An 18,965-nucleotide genomic window follows, 5' to 3' on the forward strand; every position below is an offset into this window, starting at 1 on the left:
ATTCAGAAGGAAAGGTTATTGAGGAAATGCGGATCCTAATATATGATTGAAACTGAACTTTTAGTGTAGCATGTTTCTATAGTTCAAATTAGTTGACAATCAAAAGAAAAATTGATCAGAAACTGTTGGGAAAATTGAACAACAAAGATTGGTATCAAAGAGAGATTGCAGATCAATTTTGGAGATCCTGATGCCATAGTGCACTGTTCCAACCTATAACAGAAAAGAATGCAATTACCAATAGCTCCCACAGCCCAACAAGAAGGGCTGCAATATTCAGCTCATTGGGCAAACTGGTTTGAGGATGTCTAATGCATCCAATCTTTAGTGCCTGACCCCACTGAACTTTGTGCTCATTCATCTGGCTCCGCTTCACTTACCGCTTATTCACTGACCTGATCATGTAGTTCAAGCTAAATTTGACAAACATATAATGGTCAGTCCCAGTTTCAAGAATCAACTGTTCCTCCATTTGACAGGGTAAGGTTTCTGCGCCTCATTGTCGATTTGTACAAGGATGTCTGAATCAGGGATGTCTCTGCTTTGCCGCTGGTGTTTGTGCATATGTTTCTTTCCTTTCCCTGCCCTAAACCTCAAAAACAGTGAGTTTGTCATCACCCCTACCGAACTCAAACCCATAAGAGCTCCAGCAATAGATGGCGTCAACATAGTACCAGTTGAAGGTAATAAAATTCCAGCAGCAACTGGAATTCCTACCTGCAGAAGCATTAATTGCTTTGCATTAGTTCATGATTGAATAGGTCAGATTGAACAACAAAGTTTTCTAGTGAAAAGGGAGAAAAATGATATCTGTTCTGTTTACATTGGCTTGATACAAATTTTGGTAGTGACATGCAATACATGCCATAACCAAATGGAATTTGTGGGCTTGAGATGAAACATGCATTGATAGAAAGATATCAGTATGCACCATGTGGACCTGTGCTGAAGATAGCAGCTAATGGATAAGCCAAGTAAGTCAAGTAGGCATAAAGCCATGGCGATCATCACAACTTGGAAAAGTATCATGCCATAAAAATATTGGCAGGTCGATATGCCATGAAAAGACAATCTCTATTGATATGCCCAAAACAGAACAAGTTTAATTATCAATACAAGTACAGTATCACCATCATTGTTGTAAATTTCTTCAGTTTCAAATTCAATATGTCTTGTCGTTGTAAAAAGACCATAATCCAAAAACAAAATCTGCCAATTTGACTCTGTACATTGCTGACTTGACTTTTCAGATAAATTTCCATAACTTATTTTTTCTATATGAAGTAAATAAAATATTGATACATGATCATGAAGAACTGACTGCTCCTGAAAGGAAGAAACACATGTTGTCTAATTTCTAATGACAATACAGTGCTGGATAGATGTCTAATTGTTCCAGGTAAACGCTATATATTTTGAGTGCAGGAACATGTTAGAAAAGTTGATTGTTTCATGCACCAAAGGCTTCTCCAGTTAACATTCCATTCGACAGAGATGTGTCATTTGCCATTCGTTGGAAGTCGCACAAAGTGTTAAACCCATCAGTTTAGGTTGATTTTATCATAGATATAGATGACAATGGGTACCTGGTGGTGAGTATTCAATGCTTTGTAAATTTGGTACGGTTATTAAGGCAGAAGAGATTTTCCAATTCTGACATACATATGAAGGTGACACCATGGAAGTCAACGAAAGAGACACTGATTGATCCAATGGAGAAAGAAGTTTGGAGATCTGGGTTTGAGCTTGGAAGCAGAAAGACTAAGGTGTTGAGAGCTGATTGTGTTTAAGAACCTCAAGTACGATTCATTAAGGCGTTGCTGCAAACATAGATCATTGTGAGACAGCATAACAGAAGACAAGAAAAAGTTAAGCTGGTCCAAATGGAACAAGGACGAGACAATTTTGTTGCATCCATGCACCAGACAAAACCCAGTAAATGAGGCATGGAGACATCATAGCCTGAAGAACAAGAAAACAATGCATCTTATTCTTTTTGGCCATCAGATCATGTTGACAACGATGACGGCATCGTTTCTGTCGTTGTACATGCAAAAATATCTCATATGCATAAGTATGCAGATACCTAAGAGTTTACATGTACATCTATATGTTATTATGCAAGTGGATGCGCATATGCACCTTTTAATTGTGAACAAACTAGGAAATAACATGACAAGTTCAATCAATCATATCAAAAGTTGCTCACAGGAACATAAATGAATGGTTGTATTGATATGACTTACAATATTATATGCAAATGCCCACCACAGGTTTTGCTTCACAGTCTTCATAGTTACTTTGCTCAAATCCAAAGCATCGATCAGCTGCACAGATGCCACATTATTTGTTTAGTTAAACAACAAATATACTGGACATACCAAAAAATTACGATGGATTTAAGCCAATGATAAAAAGAAAAGACACAGTAAAACACATTCTAGTGCAACAAACACTTGCACAAAAGCAGGCTTTTCTCAAGCACAGAGGTGCTAGGTCATGTTTTATTTTTCTTAGCAATCCCTCTATATTGATCCAGTACCCATGCATACTCATTCAGTATTGAAAGGAAATAAGAAACTCTTCAAAAACAAAATATATCCAAGGAAAGGCAGCAAAAAGAAAATAGGTAAGAATTTATATGCCTAAATCTCTCTCCTGAAATAAACTATTATCAAAACAAAAAGGATATTCATATTATTTTTAATCATAAAAAATTGAAATTAAATTACCATCAACTATAAGGATGATAGTTTCCAGTGCCATGCATGCCTTAATAACTTAAGTATTCATTTTGGACAAGTTTTTGGTCTTGGGCCAAAACTATACTTGTGGTTATTTCTTGATGCAGAAATTTAGAAAGGCTTGATGGAACTTGCCAGATTGGTTTTACTATTTAAAAAAAGACATATCATGTTGGTTCCATTGCAAACAAATAAGAGGACATATGTTAACATGCTTAGTTAGCCAGATACTTTGAGTGGTGGAACATAAGGAAGAGTGGATCTTCAAGGAATTGCTTTTAGCCAAATACCACCTCTGATGTCCAACCTTGATATATTTGACTGACCAAAAATCCCCTTCTAAAATGCAGTAAGCTAGCAACATATATATTATGAAAAACAAAGTGGTTATAAATTAATCAGAAATATGTAAGTTTATTTGCTAGGATTAGTAAAAAAAGATGCCCAGGACAGTTTCGGCACCATGTAAAGATAATTCCAAACACTGTTATGCCTGTCTGCCAATGCACAAGTGATATATCTCTAAGTTGCTTAGAATTTTTTATATTCATGAATCAGAAGTAGCTACAGATAGATGCTAAAGACAAGCTCGGTACTCTATGGAGGTAGAGTTGGTGATGGGTGAAGTCAACTTGAGGAGCTGTGTCCTCAGCCGAGCCCTAGTGCAGAAAAGAAATGAAATGAAATTATATATATGGTGAACTGGACCAACCGGTTTGGACTTCTCAGCATAATGATCCGCAATTGGATCAGTAAATACTGGCCAAACCATGCCAAGCCAGTCATTTTTGCAATCCATGGTGACTACAAGAATTTTCAATTGGTACCACCAACATTTGAAATCCCAATTTTGCCAACCTATTGAACTAGTACAAGACTGAGATACTGGGAGGTATACCAACATATACTGCTGTATATCACTAAATAAAATAATAACAAATTGAGCAATACGAATATACAGAACTGTATAGTAAAATAATAACAAACTGAGCAATATATGAAAGTGTATAGTAAAATAATAACAGATTAAGAAACATACGGAACTGTACAGTCAGTTATTGGTGCTTTGTCGGCAGTATATCTAGTCCAGCCAGTAGCAAAGATTCACTATTGGCTTAGTTAAACAAGTTATATGCAATTTATAAAGATTTAAGGACTTATATGCCTAAACTCCAAACGTAATTGCTAATCTAGGCTATCTAGCTAAAGAGATAGTTCAACAAATCCAGACTTAGTTTCACCTGTTATTTTCGGTACTTTGAATGATTGAAATGCTTTCAGCATTTCACTAGAAAGTAGAAACATGGAAGCGCCTTTAAACTAATAAGTTCCACATATGTTCAATAAAAATGTAGCATGTTCAAACTCTACATTTTTATGTTTTACGATTTCCTTGTAATAGCGCCATGACATTTAAATTTGGAAATGCTTGCCATCAAATGTATTATTCCTTATATTCTGGCCCTCATTAACAAAGTCAATGTGTCGCAATTATTTTCATTTTCCATTGATTAATGACTCTTTCGCGTAAGCCTCTAATTATATATATTATACCAGTAATTTAGCTTTCACGGTTTCACCCATGATTTTGGCATCTTTATTAGGGTTATTTATTATACTAATCTAGCTTCCCTAATGATTGCCCACATCAATTAACTTATTGTCTGGCAAAACATTTGAGAAGTTGTCACAAATATTATTAAAATTAAACAATTACTTAGTCACAGCCATTTTCAACAAATACTGCTGGTGGAATTGCTCTTCTCCATGTTGCCACACCCGAAAAAAATACTACTTTTGTCTTCAGCACCATCACAATGTTTTTCTTTTCCTCCTTATGCACTAGCCTACATTTTGACTTCTTTTCTATCCCAACATATTAAAGAAACTTGCATGGATCTCTGAAATTGTAGTCATTTCTAGAATGCAAATTCATATTCAAAACATCGCAATTCCATCAAGTAAAACCTATGTTTTAAAGAAAAATAAGGAAGAAACTAAGTAAACTTGTGCATATAAAATCGAAGCTAATCAGTTGCCCATAAGAAACAAAAGACATCAGAAACAAAAGCAAATACAAATAAACAACCACCAGAATAGTACATTTAGGTACCTGTGATAATCTGTTGCCCATAAGCACAATTGAAGATACATCGCTAGCTGCACCAACACCTTCACCCATTGCAATACCTATGTCTGCTGAAGCCAATGCAGCAGCATCATTAATACCATCACCAACCATCACAACAACTTTTTGATTTTTTTGAAGCTCAGAGATGAACATCTTCTTCTCCTCGGGTTTAACTTCAGAAATCACCTGACGTAAACATAAATTGCCAAAAACATTTTTCATTTTTGATACATGACAATATATAAGCTGAATAACTTTAACACTACACTAGTGTAATTACCATAATCTCCTTTGTAAAAAGTTAAAAAAAAATTCAGTTCAGAGCTGATTTAATTTAGAACAAGCTAACAATAGACAACTTTCTAAATCTTAATTAAGACTATACCCCAACAATATTTCAACTTCCAGCCAAGGTCGGCCGTTTCAGGTACTGGACTCATATTGGTCCCTGGGCATCAGAAGAAGGCTCTGGGTAAACGGCTTTATCAATATGTTATGAGGATAAGTTTCACTGCCTACAGTGTTCTTGGTTCACTAGTAAACTCCGCAAACCCAAAAATATTTTCATTCTTGCAGAGCATTATTCCAACAATAATGTGGTGGACAAGTAACTGAATCAATACTGATATTCAAGTTTGAATATTTGAATTTCGTAATTTAATAGGATTGAACTGGCCAAGATACAACTATGACTCCTTTGGTCTGATAGCTAGTTCAAATCTTTACAAGATGAAAATTGACATAGAAAATTTTCCTTGCAAAGATCTTGAGGTAGCTAACTGAGATAATATAATGCATACTTTCTGGTTAGGGTTCTCCATCATACCTTTGTTTTGTCGATACCAACCATAGATGCTACATATTCAGCGGCATTCTTCTTGTCACCAGATAGCATATATATGTTTATTCCTTGTTTTGATAAAGTTTCAACAACATGAGGTGCATCTTCCCTTATTTTATCCTCAAAGTAAATTAGCCCGGCTAAAGCACTATCTACTCCTACATATACAACAGACTGATTATTGAGCTCCGCATCTGGAAATGGGTTATCAACAACTCCATGCCTGCAACATCACAGAAGCAAATTAGTTGTCAGAGAGCTATGCTGTACATATATAGCACGAACTATGCAGTGTTGTATTTCTTAAAATTTGCCTTAAAACTAGAATTTATCATTTAGAACTTTAGATATAAGGGAGTAATTCTAAAAATGTCATATGCTAACAATTATCGTTATACTACTTTCACTTAACATGATTATCTTACACGAGATAAATCAGGAAAATGTACTTGGACAGTATATTACAACAAACACAACCAGCTTTAGCACTGAGAGACATTAAGGTTAGGGTTCTGCGGCGAATGTCCACAATTACCTTCTGAGCCAGCTTAATGTCCCAACAGCAACCTTCTTTTGGTCAACAACAGCTACCACACCGGAGCCAGGTTCTTCACTGAATGTCCCATCTATTACCTGTCATGACACATGCTTACGCAAGTGATTAAAATTCCTAGATATTTAATTATCCAAAAGAAACAAAAGAACATTGATAATTTCTACCCTACAGTACAATTTGGAAGTTCTAATATAAGTTAAAATCATTGTCACCGAAGCCAGTTATCCAAGATATGGTAAGTCAGATGATGTTCTCCAGAGTTCAAAGTGGTTTTGACAAAATGTCAAAAATTCTCAGATACATTTCTGCTCAGAGCAGTTTAGCATATGAAAATTGTACTTATGTTGAGTTGTACTTATGTCGAGTGGATTTCGAGTAACACAAAGTCACCTACTAAATTTAATGCTGTTAGACAATCATACAAAGCATAAGGCTTAATCCTAGTATGATACCATTCATTTTGATTTTCTACTATTTCTTCGGTGGCACCAAGAGGTACAGGTCAATATACCACTACCATACCAATCCAATAAGTCACCGAAACAAATATCAGATCAATATTAAATCCTTGGCTGGCCCACTCTATGCTGCCAGTGTGCCCCAGCAGATCATTGTGTTAACTCATATCGACAAAGAAAAAGAAAGATGAAGAAAGAAAACCAATCGAGAAGGACTACAAAACCATAAAATACATATATCCTACGCATGGATTCAAATACCAGTCAATGTAGTGTGTACCAACCAGTGCTTACCTGTCCAATCAAGGACTGGTGTCGGACAATGTAATCTAGTACCGATCCAGTTTCCAATTATATTTTTTGTTGATACAAGCCAGTACACATTAGCATACATCTGATCTACTGGTACTATACCATCTGATAGATTATCAAAACCAGTATCATACTGAGATTTAAATCTTTGATCCTGTGATGCAATGTCATCTTCTCTGGTCTCAGTTGGCCTGCAGCTCAACAAGTTCCCAGTGAAACTTAACTAGTTAAAATTCGAAACCTAACTGTCAAATACCTAACAGATCCCTACTTTTTCTAGCTTGCCACTGGCTAACAACAAGCACACTCTGAAGAGTTAATTTGTACCAAGTACGAACTCAAATATTTATATTTTGACATCTGTTACTTTTAAAGCATTATAGTGATTATTTCTATCTTGCCTTGTACATAACAGGAGATACCATAGATAAAAATGAATTAATTGCGAATAAGACAAATCACATAATATCTGCTGAAGAATGTCAAACATTTCTGGATATAACTAAGTAAACATAACCACTGTCCAGATTTAACCTTAAGGTGTTGAAAATTTCCAAAACAAAATAGATAAATTCCAAGTTATGTGATCACATATTTTGTACCCAAGGAATGTCATCAACATCGTACTTCTCATCATCCCACATGTCATGCATCAGAAAAGGCTACAGTTTGGATGGCTACTCAACAGTTAGATACTTCTAAGGACTTTCCTAGATTTACATAAACCAATTCAGTAGCCACTTTGTTATTATATTATAACACTCAACCAGTTTTATTCCTGGAACTAATATCTGCTACATGAGAAGAAAATATATAGCTTAACTATGTCAATGGAGAGACCTTTGCATCAGTAAGTGCAAGAAGAACTGAAATTAAAGCACACTAAATTCTGATATTGTTTTCAGAGTTATAATAGCATATAAAAGTTCATAATAGAATTTCTTGAACTAAAGTGAAGTTACCTTGACATTTTGAGAACCAACAGAACGAGCAGCTTCAACGATAGCTTTTCCAACTGGATGATTTGTATTTGATTCCACACTGGCAGCTAACCTCAAGATATCAGCTTCTGTCCATTTGAACTTAGGAGTTTCACTGTACATTCAAACATGAACTTACCAATAAAAACTACTATTTGCTTTAAGCCTCATAAGGTTATATTCATCATGTGTCACATATGTCACAAAGATTCAGTTATATTATAACTTGTAACAACAAGAGGCAGAGTAGAAGCTACAATTTCTTACTCTCAACTTATTTTGTTAGGCAATATATCAGTTACCCAATGGACACTACAAAAGGAATGTTATGCAATGGCAATAAATCAGTTACTGATAGATAAAAGAATATTATGCCATTGATTAGAGACCAAATCGATAAGTAAACTAGATTCAAACACATCCCAACTTTTACAATGATTGGTCACAACTGATTGAATAAATTAAAGTCTCGTAGAATAAATTAGGGCCTGTTTGGATCAAGAATACATATCAAGGTAACTGATTTACTTCTTACAAGGTAACTACATTTTTTTTTTTGTTTAAATGAAAATTTAACAAAAACATAACAATTATCTTGTCATTACTATCAAGGTAATTAATAATATAAATCAAGGAAATACAAATTTGACCACTTTGCAGAATAACTAATTCTTTCTTATCTGGGTGGTACCAACTGGTACCAACCCATATTAAGTGTCAGTACACACGACCCCATAACAATAGCCTACCAGTCTAGCCACTGTCTGGAACCAGTACAGGACCAAAATTTTAATCCACATTCTAAATTTTAATCAGAATTACACTCCTAGTTGGTTCAGTCTTGGTGACCTATCTCCAATCAGCTTATTTATTAAAAAACAACCTCAATAAAATAAGCATATATCTCATGTTTCTTTCATTTTATTTACTATAATTCAATTGCAATCCATTTGCAAGAGAACTGATTCCAAAGTAGGAAGTCAGAGTAAATTATGCCAATGATAACTGTCAACAAAATATTCATTATTTTTCTGAAGGAAAAAGAGAATATCTTTGTTTATTCAAGTAGTTGACCGATTTCCTCCATCTGAAATGCACATCTGTTATAGGAGAATTTTATTGTTGTTTTGCATAAGGCATTCACATCCACAAATAGTTTACAAAAGAATCAATCACCACTTAACTATGAATATTCATGTTCTCCATGTTGATGAGTTATAACCCTCGTCACAACAGGCTTTCCAGTTGTCAAAGTGCCTGTTTTATCAAACACTACTGCATCAACAGCTGCAAACTTCTCCAAAACATCTCCACCACGTAAAAGCAGTCCTCTAGTCGCCCCTATTGAGGTTCCCACCTAAACAATCAAATAAGTCAAAATTAAACTGAAAGCCTGCCAGCAAACTGCTGGATGATGCTGTTGTTGATGGTTTATCTCTAGTCATACCAGCACAGCAGTTGGAGTAGCCAGACCAAGTGCACATGGACATGCAACAACCTGCACAGAAGTATTAGGTAAACAAAATTATCAAAAAAGTATGAGGAAGAAATAACTACAAACAGTAAAGTCTCCAAATTTATATTAGCAACTGATTAAATGAAAAGACCGGCATGTGTATGAAGAGAACAAGAAATATAAACTCTTCCAGAATAGATTTAGGATGGAAAGTCAGAAACTATTCCAACTAAAGATGAGTTTCCTTACTTTTATAGTGAAAACTCCTATAACGGAAACTAAGCCATCTACGACATCATGACTGTTACTCTTACCAGGCAACTTCTTAAAGAAATCAGACATTCAGTCAAAACGTATTCTTGAATAGCAAAATAACTCTTTATTGTCATCGTAAAGTTGCTCTCAAACCCCAAATTATTAAATTTTTAAGAAGCCTTTTTCTAACTTACAATCTTTTTTCCATGTTTTTCACTGCCTTGTCGTATAAATAAATGCAAAAACTTTTATAGTTCTAAAATAATCGCATTAAATTTAGAACAATGATTGACTTTGTTGCTGTTGTATATAAGCATCAATATGTAAAGAGAATATAAAAGTGGACTTAATACCAATAACAGACAATGGGTGACTGATATGAATTCTTTGAAAGTAAAAGACATTTATAGAAAAGATGAGGTGCTGAAATGAAACATGTGAAGAAGAAAAAAGGAATTGATCAAACTGGAGGACTTACCCTAAGGTGATCATTTGAATATAATATTTTGACTACATGACATATAGTTGACTTCAGTGCTATTGTATAATTAGGTACAGGTAAAATTTCCTAATAACAGTTATTATTGTAAGGTATACAGAATTCCACCTTAGCCAAAGTCAATAGCACAATATTAACAAAACTTAATTAGCAGTTTAGCACTATCTCATTTTTTTAATAATGTTAACAAGCAGTTACTAATTAAATTGTCTTGAATCTTTGAACACCACCTTTATGAACACAATCTAATATCTAAGGTACCAGAAACATTAAGATTTACAAGAAATAAAACTAAGTTTTTGTAAATCAGTAAAGAAAGAAAAAATCAGAATTAGTAGCTACTCTCAAGTAGTTAATGGAAAAATTCATATAGCTTAAAACAATCTAAACATCCTTATACATTCATACCAAAACACTACAAGATAGCTGTAGGGCCAAGGACATTGAACTTCCATGCTTCAACGCAGCTGGTACAAGTTGTGAACCAAACAAACTCCAGAATGTGAAAGTGGCAGCAGACAATGCCATAACTGCATATGTAAAATGCCCAGCAACCTGTTGACACAGAACATAGCTTTTGTTATGTCTTCTTAAATAACCTTTGAATTGAAAATGGTTTGCATGTCATTGTAAGTAGTCTGACTATAGATACATGCATGCACCTGTAAATTTTTCAGAGAAATAAGGAAGACTCATAAGCTTGACCTCATTGAGGATGAAGAATAAATATATTACCATCCTTTTTAAGTTTTATCAATGATTAGACCATGGACCCAGACCTTGAGACACCAGATAACATAGTGTGTTAATTGAAAGAGAGAATTCATTGAGAAGATATCATTTTTCAAATACATGTAACCATACAGTAAAAGAAATTTTACAACCACTTTTGTTATATAAAAATTTTGGAGTATAAATGTTGAATAGAGGTATGGTTTCCTTGCAGCTTTAGTATTCATTGAAAATCTACAACCACATATTCTTCAAATAATTTAGTTAAATGCAGAACTTCAGCATAAGTATCCTTCAAGATTAATGTCAAAATTCTGACCAAAGATTGACTAATACTAAAGGATTAGGACAAATCAGAACATATATAATTTCATAGTCACTGGAACTTATAACTGAAGACTATGAAAAATCAGTTTTCCTAAGTCAACTCATCAGCAGATCGACCTGAAAAAAATAATTGCATGCTGAAAGTTGGTCTCATGTATTTTAGTGGTGTAACAAAGGTTTCAAATTTTACCATGACAGGTCCATACCAGGCGACTGCCTGCAGACTGCCCTTTTTAGGGCAGTTCATGGGATGTTTTTATAATAAAAACTAGTCTTTTATTTATATCGTCTGAGTATTGTGATATACTATGACCAGAATAGCAGGTTTTAATATAAAAACTAGTCTTTTCATTTATATTGTCATGCTATACAAACCTAATACTAGTCAAAATGATCACAATAGAAAAAATGTTACATCGACAAAAATTAGTATAAGACTGAAGCAATCATTATCCATAATCTGAATTGATTAAACCATGTTACATTATAAGCTAATCAGAGCCTGTACAGCAACATAATAAATCATTGTCCCCGATTGTTTTGACCAAATCATTTTTTCCTTTATATGTGTATCACACCAAATGATTCTGGGACTTGATGATGATGGAATGCAACATAAGCCTAGCAGTTGCACGTACCTTGTCGGCTAAGCGTTGCACAGGAGCTCCCCTTGTTTGTGCATTCTCCACCAAGCGAACTATATCCCCCATAGCAGTTTCACCTCCAGGTCTTTTTACTTCAATGGTAAGTGTACCATTCAAGTTAATGCTACCAGCTGTCACTTCAGCCTAGGATAGAAAAAACCTGCATTAGATTCAAACCATGTGACATACAAGATAAGAAAGATTAAGAAAACAAAATATTAACAAACACCAAAAGCAATTTTGAGGTTTATTAATGCAACATAAGCCATAAAAAAGAAGGAAGAACTAAGAGGTCTACCCCAGGAAGCTTTGTCACTGGCAGAGGCTCCCCAGTGAAACTTGACTCATCAATTGAACTTCTTCCAGCTTTAACAATTCCATCAGCTGGAACACGATCCTGGAAGGAGAAAGCCACACACAAAGAATAATTATTATTATTAAGTTTAGGTGGTTTCTTAAAGAAAAAGGATGGGTCCAGGTGTTGAAAGCAAGCATCAATTAGTGTTAATAACTGAGAGTGTGAAACTAGGATAATTAAGAAACCCAACATCACAAAAGCACCAACTCCCTTCTTATTCTGTACAATAAAATGTTAAATATGGAGATAACATGACAAATTTTATATTAGCCATGAACAAGTTTATCTAATATTAACCATGAATACAACAACAAAGCTGTGAGTCCCAACTATTTGGGATCAGCTACATGAATGTTTTCCCGCCATTGAGATATGTAAAAAGCCAAGTTGCATAGATTCAGAGCCCAATGGTCCCTAGAAAATGTAGTCATCCTAGTTACTTCAGTTTTTGTCAGTATTTCCATTCCACACCCTAAAATATGCACTTTTAATAAGGGCAAGGCAACAACAAAAGATCATTCTACTCACTCCTGGTAGTACAACAATCTGGTCCCCAATAGAGAGGCTGCTACATGGAACCTCTACAAGTGATGGCACCTTTCCAGCATCACTGTCAACCATGAGGCGTGCTTTTGTAGGAAGAATATTCAGAAGTCCTGTCATGTCACTGGTGGCTTTTATTTTTGCTCTCTGTTCAAGATTTTTCCCCAACAGAACAAAAGCTATTAACATAATTGGTTCCTCAAAGAATGTCTTCCATCCCTGTTTGGATAACACAAAATATAAACAAAAATATCTTTCATGCTTAAGCAGCAAAACAGTCAGTAGTAGCTTATGGAAATAAGACATGGGAAATCAAGACAAGAAAAATATAGGTGCTTTACGTGATCAGAGGAACCTAAAAGATGTAACAGCAAAAAGAAAATAAGAAATCCAAAAAAAATCTCTACACAGAAATTAAACATGACTTAAAAATTATAAGAAATTGGAAATTATTTATTGATTTGAAGTAATTGAGTTCTTTGCATGAAGAAAATAATACATATTTTAAAACTTATAGAAGGATCAAAAGAAATACACAATGTCCAAAATCTGTAAGATTCTTTGCTTCTATCCACCATCTCATTCACTATTACTTCACCTTCGAAATTACTTATGGTGTAGCAATATAGAAACACAGATATCTAGAAGTAGGAACTATGCTTTGGTTGGTTGGATGGTTTTTCAAAATAAAAAAACTTCGGAAGCATGTCTGTACAATAGAATAACTCTAATAGGGACTTTCCAGTAGTAATAGTGTTATACATCACCAAATTGAACTTTGGTACATGACATGCTGCCATCAAACTAGCATGAAGTGTAGTTGCTTCTTAACTCATGCTATGACAATGTCCAAAGAAAGCAAACGTGCCAGCAACTATGGCACCAACCAGGCTGCTTAGGCATGGAATGTAGTCTTTATATTAACTCTCAAGTTCAAAGTTACAGCTTCCATGTTGTAATAGTTCCACCAGTATGCCTAAAGTGGTCAGTGTCCTATTTGACTAACTGTGCTGTCAAGTTCTTCCAAAAGTTTTTTTCTGTTAAGATAACACAATCAATGATTCAATTAGACCAAGTCGTCTTAGTGTGATCATCTTGTTATTAGTTGACAAGAATAAACACAGCCAAGAAACTTTTCATGACAATATTAATCTAATGATAAGAGGATCATGATCAACATGCATAATTGCATATATATGAATATGCACAAATGAAAATAAATTACAGCATCATTCCTGGATGAAGACAGTGAATACCAGTTTCGGCATGATGGCTGCAATGGAGCTGACTGCAAAAGATGATAAAGCACCTAAACCAACTAGCGTGTTCATGTTAGGTGAACCCATCAGCAAACTTCTGAACCCATCAAGAACAAGTTTGCGTCCAGGACCAAGAAATGTGAACAATGAAAGTGACAAATGAAAACTAGTAGAATGGCATGTGTGAATCCAAGAGGGGCCAGCTTTAAAGAAGTGAGAGAGATGCCCTAGGAGGCATACAGCACACAATGCCCATGATACAGCAAGCTCTCGACCTGGAAACAAGTATATGTAATTGGTTAGCCAGAATAACTAGATAAGTATACATAACACACTGGAAAGATCAGTACTAAACCAGCATAAAACTTGAAATTATATACTGATTAAACGTTACAATAAATTAGAACAGCTTTAAAGGGATACAATGATTTATTATGAAATCATGGAGCGTGAAACACATACCACTTTCTTTTAGGTTCTGAAGCTTTTCATCCATCTTCCTCTCAAATACTTTGTAAAAGCTGTCTCTTGCAGAATCTACAATCATCACATGCATTAAGGGCAATATCATATCATACAAGCCTCAAGGACTGTCAAGGAGATGATATCCCTCTATAAATATATCCCCGGGTTACTAATCAGGTTGCTATGCCAAAATGAAGTTATAGAGAAACTTCTGCAATTCTTACATGGTAATGGAGTACCATAAATTTTGAGAATAAACAAGAATGTTATATTAAATTTAAAACAACCAAATGCCTAGCTATGTATAGACCACATGAATTTAGCAGTATAGGAAATTTAGCTCGGAATTGAACATAGCATGCAATTTAGAAAACATTGGTCTAACAAATCATTTGCAGGAATGTCACTAGACCACATTTGCTTGGACGTAAGAAGATTATACCTAAATGCACTTAATTTTTACAGACTAGGAACCTAAGTGGATGTATATATAATAGCAAGGTTTATCGTACCGTGATGTACCGCGTAGTATGGGCGATACGTACCGATCCAACAGGAGACTAATATGGGCAGTACATACCGGTTTGTCGATATGCCTCATCGAATCATGTATCGTACGTACCGATAGCCGATCGGTATACTGGTACGGACCAGTAAGACGAACCATGTATAATAGTATGTATATTAAAGTCCAAAAAAAACCATACATTCACAGACAACTAAATATTTAGATTGCTTTGTGGACTACAAAGAAAGCATCGACCCATTAGTAATAGATCATCGCAGCAGTATATGTCAAGGCTGAAAAAGTAGAATTGAAGACTTATCAAAGCAAGATATGAAAAGTTAACACATGAAAAAGTAATAATAATCTGTAGGTGATTATTCTACCCAGATCTTTGCCCATCTAGCTAAAATTATATTCATAAACATCCAGAAGAAATTAGAAGAAAATCATGGACTTATACGATCCTACCAAACATGATAGCAAAACTGCATCAAATTAATTTGTTGTCAGATATTCGTTTTTAAAATCATATACCCAACAGATCTGAGTTGAATAACCCATAACAAACTGGACTCTATTTCATCCCTACAACTAAACATATTTCAAGTAGGATGAAGAAGTAAAATTAGAGTTCTATCATCTACACCCACATCAATCAGATCAAGACCTACACAAGAACCAATAAATACAGAGCCATCACAGTCAGCAAATATGTACCACGAAGACTGGACTTGAAGCCGCAAGTTGTCAAATGGCCTGCGAGTCTATTTCCCAACTGCTGTTTCCAGTTTGGCATAACCTTAGCTTCAGAAATTGCCCACACGATTGCTGTCTCGGTCGCAAGATTGACGTTTGCTGATGACACTTGAGGCTGCACATGGTCACAGACATGGTCAAGTAACATGACTGTCAAAAGGAAGAACCAATGGAACGGTCTTAACTATGCTTGTCTTGCGTGTACAAAACATCAATAGAAAAGGTGGTCTAGTGATTCAAACCCTACAAGAAAAAGCTGTTTTTGCCACTCAAACCTTGATCACCCAAGTCACTAGAAAACAACCTTACCATTCACCAAGACTCACCTCCAAATCAATATTTGACCCATATTGTAAAATAAATAAATAAAAATCTCGAAACCTCCTCCACTTGAGGTTCTTACTACTTTTTTTTTGTTTACTTTCTTATAGATTCTTCAGATTGATTTCCTACTCCACCCATCATGGGTTCTCTATCTTAGAGATAGTAGTCCAGAGATGAGCATGGAGAGAGACGAAAAAGGAAATCCTCACAACTGAACAAGAATAAGAGTGTGAAATGTGTTTGACAGAGTCTCCAATGCATACAGTTTGAGCTGCTCAAGTACTCCTTGTCTAAAACATGGATAACAGCCATCATAATTCTACAAAAACTGTGCCAAGAGTGTCTAAGTTAAGAGCTTGTATCTTTTGGTTTAGAGAACTTTACACAAAAGAAGAGCGTGAATCAAACTGCATTTGTCTATCCCACCATCAAAACTAGCAAATAAATAAAGCAGAGAACATATTGGGAAAAAAAAACTCTTACTTGACTTTCCAAAATGCGCTTCACGCTGGCAGCACATCCACCACAAGACATCCCCTGGATGATTCAAAAAGGTTCGAACTATTACTGCAAATAACTAAAAAAAATCGAAAAAGGCAAGAATCACTAGGAAAAGAAAAATAAACTTACCCCAACATCAAGAATTATCACATCAGACCCACGGGTCGAAGCCTCCCCGGATTCTCCCGCAAGAGATGCCGGTTGCATCCCACCGCCGCCGGATTTGTCGCCGCCGCCGCCGCCGCTGCCGCCACCGACTCCATCATTTCCACCACCGCTCCCAGATAAGGGGGCGGAGCTCGATATGCACGCCAATCCACGAGAAATTGGTGCCACGGGAGGTGAATTTCGCAACAGACTCCCGGCAAAGGAGATCAAGAACAGCTCGCGGGATATCCTGGGATCGAGGCTTCCGAAGCACCTGGCCCTCCCGACCGTCGCCGGACTAGGCGGAAGGAGCAGCCGGCTGAGGTGTCGCTTGCGGGAGATCCTGAGGGTGGTTTTGGAGAAGGCGAGCAGCGAGACGGTCGAGAGAGCGACGGACTCCATCGCCGCCTCTTCTCTCCTCACGCGGCTGTCTCTTGGGTCACCGTTTCCACGCTTCCGTGAAGGCTTTCATTGCCACCATATTTTTGAGCAAAGGCCGAGGCAATATAGTTTTTCCAAAGGCCTATTTTATTATCTAAAATAATCAGTAAATCCTTTTTCTTTTTCCTTTTTTTAAATTTTTTACATATTTAAACACATTTTAATCGAATCAAGAACGAAGTAAATTCAATTAAAAAAAATACAATCTGAATAAGAAAAAATATATATATATCCGAATGGTTGCCCGGTAACTCTATTCATTACCATTCCTACCTTCGCCACTACATTATTCTCAACAAGTCATGATTAAGCCGACACGTGAAACACGTGTGCGGTCACTATATACATATAAAATAACAAAGGACATGTACGGTTTATAAATTTCAAATATTATTAGCAGAGGGAGGCCACAAATTTCTCAAAAGCAAGAAGATATCACAGTTTTATTATGTTTATATATTGCTTTATGTGTGTAAATAATCCGAAAGATATATTTCATGAACATTAATTTTGGAAGTATTCGTTTGTCGACGAATTATTAGTTCCGTACGCTCTTCACCTCGCCGTTTCTAAACTCATTTATCACGTGCTTCGGAACATTGATTTCACTATTTTGATCTATGAAATGTGATTCGACCAATTAGGAGTGGGAGTGTCGATCGATGTGTTCATATCTGAGTCCAACATTGTTCGAGCTTTGCGTCATTCATTTGCTGGGCTCCGAATGGACTCGTTTGCCTTAATGGGTCGGATCTCGGTCAAACCTCTAAAAATGCCAATATATAAAGTGGTAGCCCCTTTTCTGTAAAAAGGATCGTTATCTCCATATCCGAAAACGCAGTGTGGTGAGGGAGCGAACCGGAAGGGAGAGGAAGGAAGATGTTGGCGCTGGGAGTGTCGTCGCCGCCGCCCTCCTGCTCATCGCATCACGTCCTCGCTTCCTTCACCTATCTTAGGATTTCACCTTCACTTTCGTCGTCAAGGGCGTCTTCGTTCCGTGGAATCCGGATTGGGGCCGGGGTCCCGGTGTCGTCTCGCGGGGGGGCCGGCGGCGGACGGATGGTGGTGAGGATGGCGAAGAGGGAGGAGGAGATGAAGGGGATACGGGCGAAGACGACGGAGGAGATCAACGAGGAGGTGATCGACCTCAAAGGCGAGCTCCTCATGCTCCGGCTCCAGAAATCTGCGCGGAACGAGTTCAAATCCAGCGAGTTCGGACGCATGCGCAAAAGGGTACTCCTTTTCTTCTCCTTGGCGTTTGTTTCTCTGTTGATAGTCAAAATATTTTTCCTTTTTCCTATTTTTTTCTTCCCGTTTGTTGATTGAAAGATGAAGTTTGGAATGTCACGGCAACTGCATCCTCATGGAGTGTGTGTTTCTAAATCCCTTGTAGATTGCTCGAATGCTGACGGTGAAAAGAGAGAGGGAGATTGAAGAGGGGATAAACAAAAGATTGTCAAGGAAGCTTGACAGGAAATGGAAGAGGAGTATCGTGGTCAGGCCACCTCCGTCCCTGAGGAAGAAGCAAGAGGAGCAGAAAGCTGCAGAAGCAGAGAAGTCATCATAGTTCAACTTCATGTACTGAGTGACAAACACATTTCTCACAATTCCTTTCATGTTCCTGCTAAACTCAAGGTTCTTTTCTTTTGTGATTGGAAGCTGTCCACCAAGTTTATCTTGATCAATGATGATGATGTTATTTTTGCATGTTCCTTTTTTGCCATTTTC

The 18,965-nt window shown here is 36.3% G+C and overlaps 2 protein-coding genes across 2 annotated transcripts; one reads left to right on the top strand and one right to left on the bottom strand.

Moving 5' to 3' along the window:
* Window positions 1-14: 14 nt before the first annotated feature.
* Window positions 15-17,281, bottom strand: LOC103991510 (copper-transporting ATPase PAA1, chloroplastic). Its single transcript, XM_009410998.3, has 17 exons — window positions 16,779-17,281; window positions 16,632-16,685; window positions 15,786-15,939; window positions 14,558-14,632; window positions 14,093-14,370; window positions 12,822-13,055; window positions 12,234-12,332; window positions 11,930-12,079; window positions 10,641-10,787; window positions 9,470-9,520; window positions 9,207-9,379; window positions 8,005-8,137; window positions 6,252-6,349; window positions 5,702-5,939; window positions 4,858-5,061; window positions 2,247-2,327; window positions 15-717 (listed from the first exon to the last, which is right to left on the bottom strand). The coding sequence occupies exons 1-17, from the start codon at window positions 17,196-17,198 to the stop codon at window positions 457-459; spliced, it is 2,850 nt and encodes a 949-aa protein (XP_009409273.2). The 5' UTR covers window positions 17,199-17,281; the 3' UTR covers window positions 15-456.
* Window positions 17,282-18,053: 772 nt separating this feature from the next.
* LOC103991511 (large ribosomal subunit protein uL29c) lies at window positions 18,054-18,944 on the top strand. Its single transcript, XM_009410999.3, has 2 exons — window positions 18,054-18,470; window positions 18,631-18,944. Exons 1-2 carry the CDS (start codon window positions 18,117-18,119, stop codon window positions 18,802-18,804), a joined length of 528 nt encoding a protein of 175 aa, XP_009409274.2. The 5' UTR covers window positions 18,054-18,116; the 3' UTR covers window positions 18,805-18,944.
* The last annotated feature ends 21 nt before the right edge of the window (window positions 18,945-18,965 follow it).

This window comes from Musa acuminata, chromosome BXJ3-7 (assembly GCF_036884655.1).
Source record: "Musa acuminata AAA Group cultivar baxijiao chromosome BXJ3-7, Cavendish_Baxijiao_AAA, whole genome shotgun sequence".
NCBI lineage: Eukaryota > Viridiplantae > Streptophyta > Magnoliopsida > Zingiberales > Musaceae > Musa > Musa acuminata.